The following is a 23,616-nucleotide window of genomic DNA, read 5'->3' on the forward strand; positions in this document are numbered from 1 at the left end:
AAAAAAAAAAAAAAAAAAAAAAAAAAAAAAAAACACACCAAAGGACTAGAGACACAACTCAATGGTAAAGTCCTTCTCTAGCATACACAAGGCCCTAGGTTTGATCCTTTATACCACAAATATCAATCAATCCATCAACAATTATAAACAAGTCCTAGTATGGTCACTCATGTAGTACCAGCACCCAGAAAACTGAGATAGGAAGATCAATAAGAGTTCTAGGCCAGGAAAAATAAATGTGTCATCATTGGCCCAGATATAAACTTAATATTCAAATAATACTGTGTACTTCTTTCTGAGGCCACTACCCTTTGAACAAATAATTTATGTCTGCAAGTTCATCTTCAGTATGTAACAATCAGGGGTTTAGCCACTCCAAAGTGCCACCAAAAGTCAGTTACTAGAGTAGCTGAAGACTAAGTATTCAAGCACATAACTCCAGCCAGGTAGGATGGTATATGTCTATATCCCAGTGCTTACCAGCCTGGGATAGCCTGTAATCAATCACAGGCCAATCTTGCCTACCCATCTCAAAAACAAAACAAAAACTAAAAGACCCACTAAAGCTGGAAGTGGCAGCTCACCCTTGGGTGGTCCCAGTACTTGAGAGATGGAAGCAAGAAAATCAAAGAGTTCAAGGCTAGCCTGGGCTACATAGCAAGTTCCAGGCCAGGCTAGGCTACATGAGACCTTATCTCAAAAACCAAGGTTTATTAGCTATTAAGGTAACAAATCCTGTGTTTCCGTATCAGATCTCTAAAATAGTTCTCGCTGCAGTATTTCTTATTTCTCTTCCCTTCTCTGCAGGTTTAAAGGCACCACACTGAGATACAGCCTACAATACCAGTGCAACATTGTTGTCTGCAATGCCCAGTAGACAACAGGTGCTATGTGCTTTTCAAACAAGTAAAAACTACCAAACTATCCCAGCTCACTAAAATTGTGATCTGTCAAAGTTGGGGTTTCCAAGTATAAACCTAACATACACCTTCTTGTTGAAGAAACAACTGGCCAGAGAATGAACGTTAGCAAGTTACCGTAAGATACAGCATTACTTTAAAAAGACAGAAATCGATAACACAGACCAGAGGTTAAAATGCACACATCCCTTATCTCAAGCTCAAGTAAAATGACAATCTTGGGTGGAGCGAAGCTTTTAAACAAAACATTACAAACAGACATATATAAGGCACTAAGTCCATCCCGTGAGAACAGAGGGGTAAATAAGCAGGTACAGAAAGACACACAGAAAGGCAGAACAGTGTGAGCGACATTCCACCTGCCCAATGAGGTGGGCTTGATCTCAGTTTACACTTCCACAAGAACGAAAGTAGCAGGCACCAGACAGACGGTGCAGCAGGTAACACTGTTCTTCCAGAGGACCAGGTTCAGGTACCAGGACCACATGGCAGTTCACACCCCTCTAAACCTAAGTTCAGCACATGAGATGCCCTCTTCTGGCCTCTGCAGGCGCCAAACATGCATACACATGCATGCAAGCAAGCACTCATATAGATAAAAACAAATTAAAAGGATGAAAACACTTTACTAGTAGAAATTAAGGAGAGTGAAAAAGCTGTCTAAGGAAAGAACCGGGAGAAATCTGCTAGTTGCAGACTTGGAGAACTGACATTTCACCAGATCCAACAGCACTCTGTATGTAAGCCCAACAGACCCAGTGGGTGAAAGATTTACAATGACTTTCTTCCTGAATGACCGAGAAATTTTAACAAAACACAGAAGAGACTCTAGACCCACATCCGACCAGTATCCTTGCAAGAAGTCCCTCAGGAAGCTTCTGCTCTATTCAAAGGGAAAAGAAGCACACTCTTCCAAACTAACCCTTAAACGTACTACAGGAATGGCTGGCAAGATTTCAAAGTTTACTGGTCCATGAAACAAATCTCCCCTGTAACCAGCATCTCCTGCCACCCAAATCTTCTATTCCATTCCTAAATGTGCCCAAGCCGTACTGTGAATGTCTTTGCCAGTACTCACCTTACTAACGCCAACTCCAGTGAACCTGGCCTCCAGTAATTCCTGCCTTCGTGGGTCCAGACTATGCAATTCTTCCATCATTTCTACAGGAGGAAAGAGGGTCAAGAAGCCATGAAAAAACAAATGAAAGAAAAAGTTTCATGTGTAAGAAAACGCACAGGAATTAGTAAACCTCCAAGAAAATAGACATTCAAGTGTTATATTCATCAAGTCAGTTGACGTTATCAATAGCTATTTTAGATTACATAGCAGCTCAAGCTCTCTTCTATGAGGGTCTTTTCTTTTTCCTGACTTTCTAGTTTGATCTTTACTGGGGGAGAGAGACCCATTCCCACTCTTGTAATCCCAACATGAAGGAGGTATAAACAGTAGACAGCCATAAATTTGAGGGCAGCCTGGTCTGCCAGAACTTCACGATGAGACCCTGTCTCATAAATAAAAACTAAGTAAATAAGAAGAAACAGCAGACTATCTCTGCAAAAGGTAAGCGGAGGGGAAAGAAGGGCGAACCTGGAAGCCGCTCTTTCTATCCACCTTCCCATCTAAGTGCTTTCAGACATTTCTCTCCCAAACACATAAGAACTAGTTCTTAAGCTAAAAATATGATTCATTAATAATTTCAAATGAATACAGAATGAATCAGAAGCTGCAAATAACTTCAAGTAACCCTACTGCATAGCCCCTTTCCCTGACAGCTCGCAGGAGCTAATGAACTGGAATTCGCTCATTTTAAAGTTAATGAAGAACCCAAGATAAACCGTCAACCTATATTCACTCAGGAAATTAATATTAACGCTGCAACAATTCCTTCGCAAAATCTTTTCTGGCCAGTCCTTGAAGCAGTAGGTTTCTCTTCACTCTGGAAGTCTGCTTTTAGCACTCCTCCCAGGCAGGGAGGGGCAGGACGACACCATTTTTAAACTCCTTCCCCGACCAATTGATGCAGACACTGGGAGCCAGTCCGGCCAACCTTTGGAAGAGCGAACTCTTGCACCATGCACTGCAAAGCTCTTTAATGTAAAACGTGTGGATACATCATGTCATAGAAACCCTTCGACCACACCACCGACTGTGTTCGACTGACTTAATTTTTAAAGTTCACCGAAAACATGAATCAAACCTCCTCTGCAATCTAATAACTCCACAATTTCCAGTAACATCCCCTCCACAAGTCCTAACTTTCATTTCCCTTCCTGGACTGAGAGAGCCCGGGGCAAAGGGTGACAAAGTTTCACTCACACAGAACAAGTACTGGTTGGAGAAGGAATTAGGACATTGTTAGAAGGGCAGAAAGGCATCTTTAAAATAAAAAAGACTGGAAAGAAAACTGAGTTTTCCCTAAGTAGGTAAGTGGCCTTGCTCGCCACTCGCCCTGCCCTAATCGAGGTCGGAACGGCAGAGGTTGCAGTCTCTCCCCAATCCCAAGGTCCCTGGAAACATTTCCCAAACCTCCATCCCCAGGCCTGGTCCGGAAAAGGAGGCCCCAGCAGTCATCCCATTTAATGTCAACTCATGTTGAGAAAATCCCCATCCCATCTCTTTCCGGCGAGCCTTGGGACCGGGATCCTCCCAGCAGCCCCAACCCGGGAAGCAGGACCGACGGGGCCTGGTCCCGGCGCCCCTCGCCGGCTCCAAACTTTCCCCTAACTCTGGGCCCACCTGTCACGGAGGGAGCGGGGGACAGTGTCGGGGGCGCCCGGGAGGCTGCGGAGGCCTCCGGCTCCCCGGAGTCCCCTCTCTCGGCAGGCCGACCGCCCCACTCCCAGGCCTGGGCCTGGCCCATCTTCGACCCGGCCCCTCCGCGACCCGCAGCCCTCGGGGAGCGCCTCCCGCCTCGGTGCCCAGGAGCTGCGGCCCGACGCCGGCCCGGGTGGCAGCCTCCTCAGGCCGAGGGGGTCCCCGGGACGGTTGTTCTCCCAGGCCCGGCGCCCTCCGCCGGCCCGGGCTCGGCTCCTCACCTGCCGCCGCTGCCGCTCCACGCTCCTCTCGGGAGGGGCCCCGACCCGACCCGGCTGCTGACCGCTCCGCTCTCCCCCTGGGCAGGCCCGGGGCGGAGCCGGGGCCTCTCCTGAGCGCCGCAACCCCCTGCCCGGGCAGCCGCCGCCGGCGCCGGGCTCCACGAGAGGGCGGGCGGGGGAGGGGGGCCGCGGAGGCCGCAGATCCCCGAGCTCGCGTACGGAGCCAGGCGCCTGACGCGGGCCCGGGCCCGGGCGGCCGCGGGGGGCGCGGGACCGGCCTCCTGGCGCCGGACAAAGGCCAAGGGAGGCGCAGGAGGGCCCGGGTCGGGCCGGGAAGTGGGGGCCCGCTCGGCCGGGGCCACTCGGGTGCGGCGCCGAGGGCGGGGGTGAGGGGGTCGGAACCGCTGGTGCCCAGGACCCGCCTCCGGCCCCTTAATCCGGATCGGTTCGGTCCGGATTAGTAGTGATCGGTGTAAACACACTAGTGAAACCGCGTGTTTCCTCGCGAGATTTGCACGGCTGGGAGGCGGGGGGGGGTTCCTGAGGTGGGGGGGATAGGCCGCCGGTGGGGGAGGGGACGCGAAGGTGTTGTTGGGGGGGCGCTGCCCCGGCGCTCCGCCTCCTCCAATCAGCGGCCGGGATGGCGGGCAGGGGTTAGCCGGGGGACCCCGCGCCGACCGGCGGAGCAGGCCGCGCCTGACGGGGCTGCCGAGGGCGGGCGGCTGGCAGCGCGGGCGGCCCGACTGCGACGCGAGGGGCGGTTGGTCGGTCCGGGGGCGCCGGGGCAGCGGCCGGGCCGGAGCCTCGGGAGCCGCCTTTGTGTAGCCGGCGATCGGGCTGCGTCCCGGGCCGCGGAGCAGCGTCGGAGCGGCCCGCCTGCCGCCGCCGCGCCAGCCCTGATCTCCACACATCTGGGTGAGGAGTGAGGCAGCTCTGCCCGGGGACGGATCGGAGAGGAAGGGGGCGCCGGCGCGAGTTGTGGGGGTCACGGAGTTCGCGGTGCCCACCCGATGGCCGCCGGGCCCGCCATTCCCCGCAGCCACCGTCCAGTTCCCCAGACCCCACGCCACAGGCGCGGAAACCTCGCCGAGCGCATCCGCCTTCCTTCCACGTACCTGACCGGCCGGGCGTTCTCCGGGGACAAAGGTGTCCTGGGAGCAGAGCCGAGCCCTCTCACCAGTGTGCCCCCCTCCGGAGCGGAGGGCTACCCCCGGGGGACTCTCTCCGAGCACCGAGAGGGAGGTTCCATTGCAACCTCTGGTGACAGAACGGGCCTACCGGGGTGCTCGGGGGTCTGAGGGTAAATGGCAGCGTGGAGAAACAGGCCTGCCCCCCACAGTGTCTGCTGAGACGGTGACCTGCGACGGGAGGGCTTCCTGCATGGGAAAGGGCTCCCCCTCTGACCCCAGCGCCAAAGGGAAAAAAGTCACTTTCTTCACCTAGTCTCAGGAGCCAGGACACCGACTTCAAAGTATCTGCTCGGCTTTGTGTTCCTTGACCAGATATCTGAACGAGACTGAAGGACTACAAACGACTCACAAGAGAAAGTCAGGCTTTTGAACGGCCACTCGAACTTTTCCAGGGGTTGGCAACTACTGCTAAACGGAGTTCGTATTTCTTCCTTATTCTTCATTTTTCAAAATACCGACTGGACAAAGAACTGCCAAACGGGCAAAGGATGGCAAATTCTTCTCCGCCCTTCAGAATTCAGGCACTATAGAAAGACTCAAATCGGAAGCCTTCCACATCCCAGACTACCTGGAAAGATAGCGTTTTGAAGGGCAGAGGGTAGGGAAAGGGGGCAAGGTGGAGCATGCATCCTGAAGCATGGAAAAGAAGGAGAACCGAAGTCGTGCACTGGTTCCTCTCAGAACAGCACAGAGGGAGAACAAATGGGCCGTTCTTCATTACAGGAGGACCAAGGAAATAATTCAGTAGTTGGACAGAGTGATGCATGCTTTTACTCCAAGCACTCAGGAGGCAGGGGGAGGATCTCTGTGAGTTCCAGTCCAGCCTGGTCTACATAGTGAGTTCCAGGGCAGCCAGAGCTACATAGTGAGACCAGCATCCATGGGAGGCAGGTCACAACTGCGTGTAATTCCAGCCGCTTACATGGGCACACACAGTCACATAATTAAAAATAAATCTTAAAAAAACATGCCCTGCAACTTAACTGAGCAACACGGGCTGGCCTCAAGGCAGAGTGCTGGGCTTACAGGCATGCAGCCACCATGCACAGCCTAAAAATAACTCCTTAAGATGACACTGGATGTCATAAATCAGGAGAGGAGAACGTAAGAGAAAGGAGTGGAGAGAGCTGAAGCTGGGTTCTACTCCAGCTGATCCCCACACAAGTTGCCTGGGCCAACTATCGAATCGTTTCAAGTTTCACCAACCTCGTGCTGAAGATTCCCAGTGCCCTTTCGAGATGGAAAGGTCCCTTTGGGGTTTTTTGTTTTGGTAGAAGGTATAATATACCTGAGGCTAACCTAGATCTCTCAGTGTGGCTGAGGATGACCTTGAACTTCTGATCTACCTTCCTCTGTCTTCCAAGAGCTAGGATTAATTACAGGGTACAAGCTAGGCAGTCTTACCAAATGAGCTACATTCCCAGCACACAGACACACCCTTATTAGTATTTTTAGAGTCTGTGTAGCCAAGAGTGGCCTCAATTCTCAATCCTCCTGCTTCAGCCCTCTAGGAGATGGGAGTTATAGGCATGTGGCCTCACACCTGTCTCCTCAGTGCAAATTTTTTTGTGTGTTTTTGTTTTTTTTGAGACAGAATTTGTCTGTGTAACAGTTACAGCTATCCATCCTGGAACTTGCTCTGTAGACCAGGCCGGCCTCGAACTCACAGAGATCCGCCTGCCTCTGCCTCCTGAGTGCTGGGATTAAAGGCATGCGCCACCACGCAGCCTGAGTATATTTTTTTAAGGAATCACTAGAACACAGAGATAAAAAATTTTTTTCACTCTTCTTAATTTTCTGTACATATCAAAGAACCTAATACCATCCCGGGTCTCCTTACCCGAGACTCAACAGCCATTCCAACAGGAACTGCTTACAGGAATTGCTTAGAGTAATTGAGTGAGTCTTTATATTAAGCATCATATAATTCAAAATATCAATACAATACTAGCCAAGCATGATGGCGCACACCTCTAATCCCAGTACTTGAGAGGCAGATCCAGGCAGATCATCTGGCTGGACGTACGTGAGAGTAGCTATGGTTTTCTCCAAGGTTTGTTGTGCAGATTTCAAAGCCAATGAGGGTTACTTTGCCCAAGAATTGGGGAAATGTGGGCTAAACTTCAGCAGAATCCTTTGCTGTACACCTTACAGAGTCTGTTGTATGTGTTCTGTATGGGACTGCCCCCGAGAATTTTCATTCCCCATGTGCTTTCCTGACATTTGCTTTTGGAAGCATGGAAAGCAATCTGGTTGATTGTTGAAGAATTAACTCGTAGGAAAAGTACCTTGAGGAAAAACCAGGGTCCGTTAAGCCCTTTTTACTGTGAACATATCCTCTTAGACCCCTGAGTACTACAGATTTTTCTAGTTTTTTTTTGGTTTTGAGACAAAGGCTCACTCCGCCCTAAGCTGGCAGAAGCTTGCAGCAGTCGTCTTTCCTCTGCCTACCTAGTGTGCTAGAATTACAGGTGAGAGTCGCCACACCCACCTCTGGCACACATGTTCTGGAATCTTCCACAATGGTCACCATCTTCAAGAGATGGTGATACAGAGCCAGAGAGATGGCTCAGCTGTTAAAGGCTAGGCTCACAACCAAAAGGGTAAGAGGTGATTTGATGGGCACTGCTGCCGCTAAGCCTAACAGCTATCACTGGCCATGGCTGTAGCACTTCAGGTTCCTGGTGGCTCACGCGTTTAACATCCCGGCACCCAAGAGGCTGAGGGTTATCAGGGTCATCCTGAGATACAGAGCGAGAGCCTGTCTCCAAAAGTGAAAGCAGCATCAGGCAGAGTGGGCTATGGTGCCCCTGTGCCCGTGTGCTGGCACGGCTGCCACCTCTTCCTCTAAGAGGCTGTGGTGTAATGACCTGGAGCACAGACTTTACCCTCCAGAAGCCCTTGATTCTGATCCTGGCCCAGGCTCTTAAAGGGTGCGGATCCTTAAGCTCCAAGCCTCAGCTTTTTTATCAGCGAAATGGTGTTTCAACCTCACAGGAATGCTGGCGGATTAAGTGAGAAAGTTTTGGACTGGAGAGATGGCTCAGAGGTTAAGAGCATTGCCTGCTCTTCCAAAGGTCCTGAGTTCAATTCCCAGCAACCACATGGTGGCTCACAACCATCTGTAATGGGGTCTGGTGCCCTCTTCTGGCCTGCAGGCATACACACAGACAGAATATTGTATACATCATAGATAGATAGATAGATAGATAGATAGATAGATAGATAGATAGATAGGAAAAAAAGTTTATATGCCTGACAGTAATCCCTGAATTAACGGACCCCAGCACAACTTCCCATTTCTGCCGGGGCTCTATGCACTTCTCCATAGTTTGGTTTGGCAGTGCAGTTTGATTTGGAAAAACAGGCTGCCAGCAGACTGAGCACTTGCAGCAGGAAAGGGATTGCATGTCGTAAAAGCATTACATTTTGGGGGGTGGTTATTCCAATTTTTGGTCGGTGTAACAAATACCTGAGAAAACTTACACAAGCTGGGGCTTATTGGGCTCATGGTCCTAGGGTCCAATGCTTCATGTAGAAGGGCAGGATGGAGCAGAAGTGTTCATCTTGTACAGGAACGAGGAGTGACAGGAAGTGGCCTGAGACAAGATATGCTTCAAAGTTCTGCCCTCAGTGACCTGTTTTTCCTTCCAAGGCCCTAAGAGTCATTTGTTTATGAACTAATACATGGACCGATTGTTGATGAAGTCAGTCACCCAACAGTGCCACCAAAGTGAGACCAAGCTTCAAATACAAGAGCCCTTTGGAAGAACACTACATACCCAAACAGTAAAAAATAAAATCTCTTCATTTATGGTCATCCCCTACCCTGTAAATTTAGAAGGCTCAGACTTTTGTGTTGTTGGATATTGAACCCAGGGGCTATACCTCCTCCAGCCGAGGGTGTAACACAGTAAAGATGACACGAACTGTTCTCAGGGCCAGTGTAGAAGAGGCGGTGTTTGGGAGGTGATACAACACTGTTCCAGTCTCATCTGCAAGCTGACCACGGTTCCATGAGCAGTGTTCACACAGTATCAGCGACCATCACGTGACTGTGGCTGACAGTGGGTATGCTATCAATTTTTGTTTGTTTTTTTTTTGAGAGAGGGTTTCTCTTTTTTTAAAATATTTATTTGTTTATTATGTATACAATATTCTGTCTGTGTGTATGTCTGCCGGCCAGAAGAGGGCGCCAGACATCATTACAGATGGTTGTGAGCCACAATGTGGTTGCTGGGGATTGAACTCAGGACCTTTGGAAGAGCAGGCAATGCTCTTAACCACTGAGCCATCTCTCCAGCCCCGAGAGAGGGTTTCTCTGTGTAGCCCTGGCTGTTCTGGAACTTGCTTTGTAGACTGGGCTGGCCTCGAACTCACAGATATCCTCCTGCCTGTGCCTCCCAAGTATTGGGACTAAATCTTATTTCCTCTCTTCTTTCCATTTCTAGCAAAATGGAGAACTACTCGCAGGAAAGTTCACTGTAGATTAAAACCCCTGATCTCAGCTCCCTAAGATTCTCTGCCTGTCATCTCTGGTCTCTGGGTTTTTCCTATCTCTTGCTTAAGCAAGTTGAACACACATTTTCCACCCCCATGCTAGAAACCAAACCCAGGCCTTGTGTTTGCTAGGCAAGCATTCTACCATTGAACTCAACCCCCCACACCCTAAGCAATTTGGTTTTTAACTGTTTTACTTATTATCTTGACAGAGCTGTGTGACTTATCAAGGTGCAAACTCTCCCACAGCCCAGTGATGCCAGTCTTCCTGTGCTCTGGAGAGCAGCCTCCCTGCCCTAATGTCCTCTTTTAACAGCTCCCCATTTTTAAAATCATTGTCATGTTCCCTCTTCCCAGTAGCTGAAATGCAAGAGAGCACAGACTCTGCGGGAGTAAGTCCCTAAGCTACAGACCCATCCATATTGGCCTTTGTGCCCATCCCCCACACTCCAATTTTCTGAGACAAGGTCTTCTGAAGCCTAGGCTGGCCTGAAACACACTAACTAGCAAGGATGACTTTGAACTTCCCATCCTCCTATCTCTACCTCCCCAGTAGCAGGATTACTGGCCTGCACCACCATACCCAGCCCATATTAGTCTTTCTCAGCAAAATGGACAAGAGCCCTGTGTAGCTGGATGTGGTGGCTCATATCTGTGATTCCAGCACTCAGGACACAGGCAGGAACTGTGTTCGAGGCCAGCCGATGGACACTGAGTTCCGTGCCAGTGAGGGCTCCGAACAAAGGCTTATTTGGTCTTAAAAACCCTGAAAGTAAAAAAGAAAAAAATAGAAGCTGACAAAGTATAAAAACAAAAATCACCTCAGATTTTCACATTAACCTTGTTTTTTTTCTTTCTTTCTGGAATCTCAGGGAGGCTGACATGTGGAATTTTCATCTGTGTACTTTCCTGCAAGCAGGTGATGGACGGCATGTCTGTTCTCCATCAAACAGTTATTTGATGGTTCCCAATATCGTGTTACCTTTAAGACTGCTCATGGACTCACGGTCACAGTTTTCAGATGAGGAGACCGAGAGGGGATGAGACTGGTGTCGGACACCAGTCTTGACAAAAATACCTCTTGCCAGGTAAGCATAGGGATTTAGAAATACTAGTGAAGAATACGAAGACAAGGTAGCAATAGGCTCACATTTTTGGGCCTCCACAGACTGAAACATCTGGAGATCAGCCCAGAGCCTTGCATATGCTAGACAACCACTCTACCACTGAGCTAAACCCTAAGCTAAGCAGTCATTCTTCCTGCACAACACAGCTCACAGGAGAGCAGAGATGTCCACAGAGAAGAAAGGGATCCTCCATCAGCGGCAGGTAGGTCCCGGCTAGACGGGTGTGAGTAAAGCCTTTTAAGAACTGATCTTGTGCTGGGTGGTGGCGGCGCACACTTTTAATCCCAGCACTCAAAAGCAGAGGCAGGCAGATCTCTGTGAGTTCGAGGACAGCCTGGTCTGCAGAGTGAGTTCCAGGCAGCCAAGGCTACACAGAGAAACCCTGTCTCAGAAACAAACAATTGATCATGTGATGCAGATGAGAGCAACTCTAAACTTCCTGGAAGACTCCATGGTCTGTAAATTTTTAATAGTACTGTAAAAAAAAAAAAATGGGTCAATTGAAGTGATCAGAGGAGAGTAACTTGTGAATGAACAGCACCATCAACAGCAGCTGGCTTCTGTGCTCTGCAGCGACTCCTAACTATCCACACAGCAGGGGGCCGGTTATAAACTACACAATTGTGGGTGTCTCCACTAACACCAAACACTTGGGTGTGCACATTAAGACAGACATGATACCATAATCGTGTATGAACTATTCCACCTCTAGTGGGAGGACCAGACATTATGCAGGAACCTGTTTGCCTCATGATAAGATGATGATGGCTGGCATGCCAAGGGTCAGGAAACTACAACCTCCAGGCTCCATTTGCCCTACCTGGCCTTGTATGAATTTTGAGCTAAGAATGATTTTTATGTTTTTATACGGTTGTACTACATTGCCCAGAGTGATGCAGAACTCCTGCAGCCTCCCAAGCAACTGGGACAACAGGCCCACTCCTAGCTTACATTTTTAAACGGTTGGAAAAAGAAATGTTTTATGACATATGAAAAGTATATGAAAATTATCCAAGCTCAAGCTTGATTCTTTTATAACAATCACATATTCCTTTTCACACCAGCTCACTGGGAAAGAAGCCTTTGATCCCAGCACTCGGGAGGCAGAGGCAAGAGGATCTCTGAGAATTTGAGGCCACCCTCGTCCACATAGTGAGTTCCAGGCTAGCCAAGGCTATATAGTAAGACCCTGTCTCAAAAAATAAGAAAAAAATCACCCACTCTGGGTGGCCTAAACCTCCTCAATGACAACTTGATTTTGAGTATGTAATGGAACACAAGTTCGGAGTCAGTAAGTCCCTTTTCTGCAGCTCCCTGTTCAGGTGGTAGAGGTCACAACCTGAGCCCCAATTCAAGTCCAGCCATCCACCCTCAATAAGCCAATAAGAAGAGTCAAACTAAAAGTGGGGAGCAGAAAGAGGAGATTTATTCAATGGCAAAGGCTCCAGAGAACCCCAAGTCTATTTTAGGGGCCCTGAAGTGAGGCTAAAGTTTAAATAGAAGGCCAGAGGTTTGCACCTCTGTAGACTGAAGTTTCTATCCCACCCGGTCCCGCAGTTGATCAGTTCCAAAGAAACACACAGAGGCTTATGTTAATTATAAACTATTTGAACTATTGTTCAGGCTTATTACTAATTACCCCTTACAACTTAAATTAACCCATAATTCTTATCTATGTTTAGCCATATGGCTTGGTACCTTTTCTCCATAAGGCATTCTCATCTTGCTTCCTCTGCATCTGGCTGGTAACTTCCTCTCTGCCTTTACTCTTCCCAGAATTCTCCTAGTCTGGCTGCTCCACCTATACTTCCTGCCTGGCTACTGGCCAATCAGTGTTTTATTAAACCAATATGCATGACAAATCTTTACAATGTACAAGAGCATTATCCCATAGCACACATCTAAGCAGTCCTGGTCAATGTGTGGTTCTGCGCACCACTGACCCAGCCTTGTCTGAGCTTCAATTTCATTCTATGAGGTGGTCTGGCAAGTCTTTGAAACAGTGTGAAGTCTCTCTCTGAAAGACAAGTGCTTCCCATACCCTCACCCTCCACCCTACCTCTGGCTATATTACCCAGTCCCCACCCCACATCTGACTGGTGCCTTTTACTTCTCCCAGCATAGGATGCCTGGGGAAATCCCTATTTCTTTGGGATCCATTATTTCACTTGTCTGGTAGACAGAGAGAAAAAAAAATGGAGCCGGGCAGTGGTGGCCCACGGCTTTAATCCCAACACTAGGGAGGTAGAGGCAGAGGCAGGCGGATCTGTGAGTTTGAGGCCAGCCTGATCTGTCAGAGCTAGTTTCCAGGACAGGCTTCAAAACTATAGAGAAACCCTGTCTTGAGGTCGGGCGGTGGTGGCGCATGCCTTTAATCCCAGCACTCGGGAGGCAGAGGCAGGCGGATCTCTGTGAGTTCGAGGCCAGCCTGGTCTACAAGAGCTAGTTACGGGACAAGCACCAAAACTACAGAGAAACCCTGTCTCAAAAAAAAAACAAAACAAAAAAAAAAAACAAACAAACAAAAAAACCCTGTCTTGAGTGAGGGGGAAAAAAACTTCATTTCTGCCAAGCCTGTTATGTACATCACTGCTGCCACCTACCGCTACCCAAAGACAGCAGAGTGCCCAGAGACTTTTAGTGAGCGCTTCTGAGGAAATGCAAATGCCTGGGGTGTAACCCCGTGACTGTAACCTCAGAATGCTTTCCACAGATCAAGTCCCTGCTGTGGCAGCCTCCATGGATCTGGAGATGGATTTGCTAGTGACCTGGCTGAGACAGAGCAGCTGCGATCCCATATACCACTCCCACACGGTGGGCAGCCTTTGCTTTTCCTAACCGGGACAAAGAAAGGGCCGCCTTTGTCCCAGCATCCCCAAACATGGAGAAGACACTGCAAGTCCTCTCTGCTCTTTATTCAGTGACCGGTACTTCTCAGGAGGACCCTTACGAGAATTCTGAGACTTAATGACACCACCCCCCTCATGCCCCCAATCTCATCAATGTGCAGTGTAGATACAGTTTTTAGGATACTGCCCGACTGGCGGGAGGGGCTTCCACCTTGATGTCCGCAAACCTGCCCTTCCATCACTGGCTCAGTTTAGTAGATGTTCATTCTTTTTTTTTTCATTACTTAGATCAAAAATTTTTCAATTATTCTCTCTCCCACTGCCCCTAGCTCCACCACTTGAGCCCCACCTACCTGCTCCCAACTCAGGGCCTTTGCACCTTGCGCCCTTTGCATGGCTACCAAACTCCTAGCTGACTCAGCCGTGCACTAGGCACACCGGAGGGAACGTGCCCTCCTTAGAAGATACAGTGCTGGTAAATACCAGCCCTGCCTTGGCAGAACGAGAAGATCCCCCAGGGCAATAAGCAGCTAACTGTGTGTCGGGTGGAGTAAGTGCCATGCAGGAATAGAAATCTGGGTACTTGTACAGAGTATGAGACCCCAGCAGCAGCACAGGGACACATTTTCTGTGACAATGAGGCGTGTGGAGGGGTGCGATGAGGACCAGGAGTCGTCTGGATGTGAGCAGGATCATCACCCTCGGAAAAAGCCAGGCAGAGCAGCCTTCCTATGGCTGTGAGGCAGCAAGGAACTGTGCCCGATGTTCAGTTATCAGCTCGAGAGTCAAGGTTTAGTGCCTCATCCCAGAGGGCAGAGACTGGAACCAAAGCGCTTAGCTGACCGATATTGGCCAGTATAGACATTTCATCTCATCTGTTCAAAGACGGTTGATCTTTTAGATTTTAGGTCACAGCCAGCCTGTGACCTGGATAGCTCATTTCAGACCAGGTGTCTCTGAGTTCAGCAAACAACAGGCCCAGGCTTCCTGAGTTGCTATCCTGGAATCCTGGAACTTGCTCTGTAGACCAGGCTGACCTCAAACTCAGAGATCTGCCTGTGAGTGCTGGGATAAAAGGTGTGTGCCATCACTGCCAGGAGTTATTAATTTTTTTAAGGCTTATTTGTGTTTGTTTGCCCAGGTTTATGTGCACTGTGTGCACTGGAGAGCCGGAGGAGGGCAGATCCCCTACAACTTAGGTTACAGGCAGTTGTGAGCTTCCTTGTAAGCGCTGGACAGTGGAATCTGGTCCTCTGCAGCAACAGGAAGCCCTCCTCAGCACTAGCCATCTCTCCAGCCTGTATCAGAGATTGTTGCTTGTTTTTTCTTTTGTGATTGGTTTGCTGAGACAGTATCTTCTACTTCATAGCACAGACTAACCTGGAACACACTATGTAGCCGAGGCTGGTCTCAAAGTCATAACTAACAATCCTATTTTAACCTCCCACATCCTGGGATTAAAGGCTTATATCACCAAACCCCGAAGCTACTGATGTCTTCTTGTTGTTGTTTTGTTTGCTTTGGCTTTTGTTGTTTTGAGACAGAGTTTCATACAACCAAGGCTGCCCTCAAACTCACTAATACCTGAGGCTGGCCTTAAGTATCTTCTGATCCTCTTGCCTCTACCTCCCAAGTGTTCGGATTACAGTGTAGGAGGAGGAGCGGCAGCTTAACCCATCCCCCCCCCCGAAATAACCACACTGAAATTATATTAATTAAATTACTGCTTGGCCCATAAGCTCTAGCCTCTTATTGGCTAACTCTCACATCTTGATTTAACCCATTTCTAATAATCTGTATATCACCACAAGGTCATGGCTTACCGGGAAAGATTCTAACCAGTGTTTGTCTCAGGCAGGAGAATCATGGCGTCTGCCACATTGCCCTTCTTCCCAGCATCCTGTTCTGTATACTCCACCTACCTAATTTTCTGTCCTATCAAAAGGCCAAGGCAGTTTCTTTATTCAACCAATGAAAGCAACACAAATCCAGAAGGACCTCCTACACCGTTACAGGAGCCCATCATTACACCTGGCTGTGCTGATTTGCTTCTGTGGTACTGGGATGGAACCCAGGCCTCAGGTGTCATAGGCAGGTAGACCAGGCTGGCCTTGAACTCACAGAGCTCTGCCTGCCTCTGCCTCCTAAGTGCTGGAATCAAAGGTGTGAGCCACCATCACCAGGCTTTCCTTTGTTTCTTACAAGGTTTTTTTTTTATTTATGTGTATGCGCCATCTGCCCACAGAAGAAAGTGCTGGAGGCCCTGGAGCTGGGGAGACTGGCAGCTATGAGCAGTCTGATGTGGGTGCTGGGACTGCAAAGAGCACCTGAACCATCTCTCAAGTTCCTCTTCTGGTTTCTTTTAACTTAAAACACGGTCTGTTCTGCAGCTTGCCCCTCACCCCTGGCCATTAGTTTCTGCTTCCTTTACAGGTTTGGAGATGAGAAGTAGTCAACCTCTTAGTGAGCCCTTCAGGTTCAGCATCCTTGCCACGTATGGCAGCACACACTGGGAACCCCAGCACGTGGGAAGATGAGGCAGGAGGATTGCTGTAAACTCAAGCCCGGCCTGTGCTATACTCAGGTCTACAGTCATGCCGTAGCCTTTACTACAGAGTAAGATTCCCCACTCCCATCCCCCTGAAAAAAAAATCAGGCTGGAGAGAAGGCTCATTGATAGGATCACAGCAGCAGACAGACACCTTGCTCCAAACAAGGTGGTAGGGCAAGGGCCAACACCAGTGGTTGTCCTCTGATTACACACACACCGGCAAACACATGCTCTCACACATCAATGGCTGTACATAAACACATACACACACATACTGGCAAACACATGCTCTTACACATCAACAAGTGCACACACACACACACATTGTAAACATTCAACAAATAATCACAAATATTTTTTGTTTTATTTTGGTTTTAGAGACAGGGTTTTTCTATTTAGCCACCCTGGTTGTCCTGGAACTCTCTGTAGACCAGGCTGGCTGCAAACTTACAGAGATCCTCCTGCCTCTGCCTTTCAAGTGCTGGGATTGAGCGTACGCCACTACTGCCCAGCTCACAAATATTTTTTAAATGGTAAAAAAAAAAAAAAGAAACAGACCCTATCCTTGTGGAATCCGACAGACTCCTCTGTCTTAGATGTAAGTGAACTGTACTTTTTTTCGTTCTTTCTTTTTTATCTTACCCAACTTTTTTTTTTGAGGCAGCCCTTTTTTTTCTTTTAAAGATATTTATTTATCAAGTATACAGTGTTCTGCCTGCTTGCACACCAGTAGAGGGCGCCAGATATCATTATTTATGGTTGTGAACACCACCATGTGGTTGCTGGGAACTGAACTCAGGACCTCTGGAAGAGCACTGGCTCTTAATCTCTGAGCCATCTCTCCAGCCATGGCGGCATTTCTTTGTGTAGCTCTGACTGTCCTAGAACTCAGAGGCTGACCTTGGAACTCACTCTGTAAACCAGGCTGGCCTGGAACTCAGAGGTCCACCTGTCCCACAATTAATAAGAAACCAAAGACAGATGTTGGGGTTCAACCTGAAGGTCAGAAAAGAAAAAGTAGCCAGTCATTGGCTCTTACCTCTACCTCAGTCCGAAATGGCGATCCTGCCTCCAGAAATCTCAGAATGAGACTGTGTGTGAGAGCTGTCTCCTCCTCTAATACTGGGATTAAAGGCGTTTACCACTACCTCCTGGTTTCTACGGCAAAGTAGTGTGGCTACTGGGATTAAAGTTGTGTGCCCAGGCTGACCAGTGGGGCTGTTTTACTCTCTGATCTCCAGGCAAGCTTTATTTATTAAAATACAAATGAAATGCCACTACAACCACCTGCATCTCTGCCTCTTGAATGTGTGGGTGCATGTGCTACCCATGTCCAGTTTTGTTTGGTTTCGTCTGTTGGTGTGGATGGGTGGGTGCTTTGTTTTGTTTTTTTTGAGACAGACTCTCGCTCTGTAGCCATGTGGCCTGGATCTTTCCATGTGGACCAGGCTGGCCTCAGCCTCACAGAGAGTCACCTGCCTCTGCCTCCTGAGTACTGGGATTAAAGGTGTGTTTATTTTCTATGAAGCAGGGTCTCCCGTGTGGCCCTGGCTAACCTGGAACTCACTAGGTAGACCTGGTTGGCTTCAGACTTTTGGCCTCTACTCCGGTCACCTTCTGAAACTACAATGTACAGGCTTACATTTCCTTAGAAACTTAGGGGACACATTTTCAGACAGTCCCTTACATTGCATTTTTCTAGGTAGCGGACCTCACTTGGCACTGGGTACAGAGAGAGAGGTGGATCCTGGGGGCTCCCCGGCCAGCCGATCTAGCCAAAACAGTGAGTTCCGGGTTCAGTCAGAGACCATTTCAAAAAACAAAAAGGGTGATAGGAGACACCTAACATCAACCTTTGGCCTCCACATGGGCACACATACATGAAGATTCTTTCCACGTGCACAACACACGGGAGTACACACACACACCACAAGTCAAGTGCAGGAGGACAGCACCCCAGAGTCTGGTTCGGCAGGCTGGGGAGGAACTGATGTCTGCATTGCTGTTATCTTCCCTGGTGAGGCTGAGGCAGCTGGTCTGCAGACCACTCAGAGTGGGTGCTTTGGTTTTATTTTAGTTTCCTTCTCTCTTGTTTTCTTATCTATTATATATCTAATTATTTTTGACACAGGGTTTCTCTGTGTAGCCCTGGGTTCCACTCTGTGCACCACCACCACCGGGCAGCTTTCATTTTTCTTGTGGTGGGGGACTGACCCGGACTGTGTGAATACTTGACCAACATGGTACCTCCAAGTCGGCATCACTGAGCTCCACCCCTGTCCCAGGAACTACTTCCCCAGCTCCCTTCCCCTGCAGTCAGACTGCTCTTCCCTGCACAATGAACACATTTGTCGTGTTACGCTACCCAGCGCCTGGCTGGTGTGTGGACATCCAGGATCCTTCCTCCGTCACCTCTGCACCCCAGGACTTATTCACACAACTCTGGGGTGGGTCATGGGCACTCTTCAAGAAGAAGCCACTCAAGTTCATGGGGATCGTGAGGATAGAGTTTAGACTGGATCCCAGCAGATGCTGCAGAGGCTGGCTCTCTCTGGAGTTCTGTGTAACCTGAGTCCAGCCTGGCCACCAGTTAAGAGCAAAGGGACTTTGCTCCCTGCCTGTCTAGAAACATACCTGGAGAGGAGACAGTCCCTGTTCCAACTAAACCTTGAACCTGGGATCTTTCCAATAAAATACAATGGGGGTAGGTTGGGGGTTTGTTCTGTTTAATTTTGTTATATTTGTTTTTGAAACAGGCTGTTTACTTAGAATTTTTTATTTTGTTTTTTGGGGTTTTTTTTGAGACAGGATCTCAGTATGAGCCCAAGTTGACCTCAAATTTGTGATCTTACTGCTTCAGCCTCCTAAGTGCTGGGATTAAACACAGGAACCACCATCCCTGACTGTTTGAGGGGTTTAAACCCAGAGAGTTGTCTGTTGTGGAAAACATTATTTCCGAGTTACAAGGATAAAGAAAGTATTGAAAATGACCTCTGATGTCTTTCTTAGATCATGCAGAATCAGGGTTGGCCCTGAGGGAAAAGAATCATGTTTGAGTCCTGTCCCATCCCAATGATTTGAGATACTGGGTCCTCCTCCCTCCCATGGAACTAACTGCCAATGTTATGGAGGCTGTTTGTTCGTTTGTTTGTTTGTCTGCAATAGTTTCATGTGGCCTAAGTTGGCCTCTAACTTGCTATGTAGCCAAAACTAATCTTGACTTTCTTTCTTTTTTTTTTTTTTTTTTGGTTTTTCGAGACAGGGTTTCTCTGTAGCTTTGGTGCCCATCCTGGAACTAGCTCTTGTAGACCAGGCTGGCCTCAAACTCACAGAGATCCGCCTGCCTCTGCCTCCCGAGTGCTGGGATTAAAGGCGTGCGCCACCACTGCCCGGCTAATCTTGACTTTCTTGCCTCAACTTCCCAGGCAGCCTCCTGAGTTTTGTGCGGTCTTGTTATCCTGAAGACTCCACAAAACGAGCCGAGTGTGTGATGGACCCACGGGCTCAGCAGAGACAACATTTCCCGAGTCTGCCTGAGTGGGGAATTGCATGGTCTGCTTGGTGAGGATTCAAGACCGTCCCACTTTAACCTCCCCTACCTCACTCTTTCCAGATTAACAGACAACTCCAAAGCCCTCCATTGCTGCTTATTTGTTTCTGTTGCTCTTTCCACAAGGGGAAAGCGGGGATGCAGCCCCCGACCCCAAATGACAGCCGAGTTTTCCACATTTTGGGAAATCACGGGAGTCCACAATCAGGAGCACAGCGGATGGGGCTCACTCGACAAAATCATCTTGGCGATCACAGCAGCTTTATCTGCCAGGTAGGCACACACTGCCATCGGCATCTTGATGGCCTCCATGAGAGCTGCCCAGGGCAAGCCAGCATCTGCCACTCACACGATTGTAGTGCAGAGGCTGTGGCCTGGCAGCCTGGAATACCAAGAAGCCTGACCAGCCAGGAGCAGGCTTGGCGACAGCAGCTCAGGGCTCAGATGGTCCCTGGCCCCGCCACTGCACAGCCCTGCCTGTCACAGATGGACGGCTTTCACAGCCACCGATTCACGTTCTTCACTCTGCCTCATGAGTGAGAGGACAGCAGCTAGGGACCGATCTCTGACCTTGACACATAAACAGCCTACAAGATTGCACTTGCCAATTAATAAGGGGTGGACCCAGTGGTTCGCCAATGCCCTTCTGCTTTAATTAGAACCAGCATTCAAAGGCCTCTGGGGAAAATCTTCCATCTGAAGTAAAGCTGAGAAGTTTCCACGTCATTCATTCCATCATTCATTCATTCAGTCACTAGCACGGACAGTCATCCGTGCACAATCATCTGTGCTCACCACGGTGCTGAGCGCTTCAAGAATTCCCAAAGCCCACTCACTCGCGCTGTCAGAAAACAGTGGACAGGCAGGCAGGCAGTCAAGGGAACACGCTCTTATTTCACAGACCTTCCGGCTCGTTTCTGCTGTGTGACCTTTGGCACACTAGTTAACCTCTCGGCCCTCGGCTTCCTCTAGGGGTTAATGATCCCACCCTCCAGAGGTTTCAGCGAGTTTAAGTGAGACCATCTGAGTACAACAGTCAGCGAGCCGGCAAGCAGCCACCATAGCGCTGGCCCAACCCCCTCTCCCTCCTGGTCTCTTTCCCCTGGCACTCTGCCAGCCACGGGGAGCCTCAGGAGGACTCAGTCTCTGCCCTCAGTCCTGCTGAGCTCCGTCACCCACCGTCACCCACTGACAGCTCTAAGATGGGTGGCCACGGCTCTAAGAAGAGCATCAGTGTGAAGCCAGAGGCTCTCCCTGAGGAAAGGACCACGGGGACTCACCTTAAGGCATCTGCTACTGGCTTGCCATCAGATGTCTCAGGCGTCTTCCGTCACTATGTCTTTATTTTCCTGAATGTTCTTCATGTTAGAGTTGCCAGCACTTGCAGGTCGAGTTAGCATTAATCACACTGTGAAGCATTTGTGTGAGGCGGTCACCAGGAAAAGCCAGGAGGACCCTATCTATCCCGTGCTCACCCCACACCCTGACACCTTGTCAAGGCTCTCCAAAGCCTCAGGGGCCTCTGGGCCACCTGGGCTGTTCTCTGGGGAGTGTCCTGAAGCTCAGCGCAGCCCACCTTTCAAGTGGCTGTCCTGGAACTCGCTCTGTAGACTAGTGTGGCCTCGAACTCACAAAGATCTGCCTGCCTCTGCCTCCTGAATGCTGGGATTAAAGGTAATGTACCACCACTGGTTTTTTTTTTTTGTTTTTTTTTTTTTTTTGAGACATGGTCTCATTCTGAAGCCCGGGCACATTCAACTCTATCTTCATTTTTAATCCTCATTTTTTTTTTCAGGAAAAAATTTAAGCCTAGAGAAAATTGAAAAAAAAAAATTACTAGTCTCTGTCTAGGTTTTTTTTCCTTAATCAGAATTTTGCCACCTTTGCACTCTCTCCCTGTCTCCATTAAGGGTATATAATATGCCTCATGTATTATGTGTAGATACACACACGTACAGGTTTAGCATTGTTGAGCCACTGAGAAGTTTCAGAAACGCTGCTTTTCCATTCTTAAACGTGGCTACTGAAACAGCCCGTTTGGCTCCCTGTGCCAGTCCCTGAAACTCAGCTTATTCTTTTTTTTTTTTTTTTTCCGAGACAGAGTTTCTCTGTAGCTTTGGGGCCTGTGTGAGTTTATTCTAGAGGCTTCTAGAGGCACCCAAGGGTGAGGAGCTGGAGTTCTGTCTTAAATCCTGAGAAGCAGGGCGAATGGTGTGGGAAGTCCTTCTGTGTATGGGTGGCTTTTATTGGTTAATCAATAAAGCTGCTTTGGCCTATGGCAGGGCAGAATAAAGTGGTAATTCCGTGCGGAGATAGAGGAGAAAAGAGGGCAGAGTCAGGGAGACGCCATGTAGCTGCCAAATGAGCCTCATGGTAAAATATAATAGGAATGGGTTAATTTAAGATGTAAGAGTTTCTTAATAAGAACCCTAAGCTATTGGCCAAGGTGTGTTGAAATTAATATAGTTTCTGTGTGATTATTTCGGGTCTGGGTGGCTGGGAAGGTCTCTGCTGACAGGTGTGTCAAGGTTAAGCAGATCTGCCAGTGGACCATACTGTGCACTGTGCGCGTGCACACCTCATGGTTCTAGGACAGGCGTTCAGGAAGGGTGGTGTCATTGTCCTCTGGGGGCTCCACAGGTTCTCTGATGAAAGGGGGCATCCAGCTGGCACTCGGGCTCAAACCTCTCTATGTAGTCATTTGAGCTATCTGCATCTCATGACCATCGTGACGGACACGCCAGAGGTGCTGTCTACAGCAGAGCTAGTGAGAGCGACCTCGAAAGTTGGTGACAAAAGCAAGTAAAGCCAGAACATTTGATTTTTCCGGTCTGTGTCTATGACGCAGAAAAGGGTTTCTCCTAAGGACCAGGGTTCTCTTATCACAGCACACGCAAAGGAGGCCGGCTGCCACCGAGCCGCACCTCCAGCCTCTCGGGTATTTTTCACTCCAGATCTCAGCCAAGGGCTAGGCTCCCAGGACAAGCCGTCTCAGTTTGACTTCCAGACCCACCCACCTTCTGACTGGTCCACCAGCCAATCCTTGGTGGCGAGGGGTGGGCCGCAGGGCAGGCTGGTGAGCTGGAGGGCGCTAACAAGGACGGTTTCCACCGAGCTTCTGGGTGGAAGCACATTCTCACTTCCTCCCAGGTGCAGTCTGCGAAGCCTGCGGCTTTGAACACCGCCAGTGGCACTGGGGACAGGCACACTTCTAGCGTGCAGGAGCCTCCAGCACCGGCCAGCCTCCGGACTTTAAGGCACCTGGCCCTTAGTGGGTCAGAACAGAAGCGATCAATGCCTTCCCTTCCCTCCTAGGAACAGCGGCAGCAGCAGGACCTGCTGCTTACCCAGACCCCCACCATCACGATCCAATTCTGGATCCTCCCCCCCTGCTCCTCATCCTGCATCCCCCCTCCCCCCCCACAATCATCAGGTGTAATGAGGACACTTCGCAAAGTCCTTCAAGCTTCTCACGGTAATGGTTGTGTCCAATCTCTCAGAGGACCAGTTAGTTCAGCCTTCCCCTTTCTCTCCAATTCGCTCAGCTGTTCTGGCCAGCTCATGCCGGCTGCCACTAGCCTTGAATGAAGAGTCCCCACCTGGGGGCTGCTTGAGCTTCTACCTCAGCTTGCAGTCTGTACCCTGCTGCCCTCTCCCCGGCCTCTCGGCAGCCACCAGCTTTCTGGCTCACACTGCACGGAGCCCGACATCCCGAACTGGGCTTCTCCCAATTTATTAGAGTCCTCAGAAAGGGCTTGATTAGCCAGAAAACAAGTCACAGGCAGAAACCAGAACACCAGAACTGCCCTTGTTCCTTTAGGGGCTAGAAGCTGGGGGTGGGGGGTGGAGGTGGGGGCAGGTGTGCTGGCTGTGAATCCCAGTGTTTACTGGCC

General features: G+C 49.4%; 1 protein-coding gene and 1 long non-coding RNA gene across 7 annotated transcripts in view; one reads left to right on the top strand and one right to left on the bottom strand.

Moving 5' to 3' along the window:
• Positions 1-4,096, bottom strand: part of Tlk2 (tousled like kinase 2) — a 95,315-nt gene extending 91,219 nt beyond the window's left edge. For all 6 annotated transcript variants that reach the window (XM_050120329.1, XM_050120325.1, XM_050120328.1 and 3 more), the window contains exons 1-2: positions 3,957-4,096; positions 1,999-2,081 (exon numbers count right to left, since the gene is read on the bottom strand). In XM_050120329.1, coding sequence (XP_049976286.1) covers positions 1,999-2,079 — 81 coding nt within the window. In that variant the 5' untranslated portion in view covers positions 2,080-2,081; positions 3,957-4,096. The remainder of the gene's footprint in view (positions 1-1,998; positions 2,082-3,956) is intronic.
• A 781-nt stretch (positions 4,097-4,877) lies between these two features.
• Positions 4,878-22,111, top strand: LOC126487520 (uncharacterized). The gene is made up of 5 exons (XR_007588412.1): positions 4,878-9,217; positions 10,519-10,734; positions 10,815-11,925; positions 15,868-16,238; positions 19,599-22,111. It is a non-coding gene; the product is annotated as an uncharacterized lncRNA (long non-coding RNA).
• Positions 22,112-23,616: the final 1,505 nt, after the last annotated feature.

Source organism: Alexandromys fortis, unplaced genomic scaffold (assembly GCF_014885135.2).
Source record: "Alexandromys fortis isolate MF-2015 unplaced genomic scaffold, M_Fortis_MF-2015_v1.1 scaffold_174, whole genome shotgun sequence".
Taxonomy (NCBI): Eukaryota; Metazoa; Chordata; class Mammalia; order Rodentia; family Cricetidae; genus Alexandromys; species Alexandromys fortis.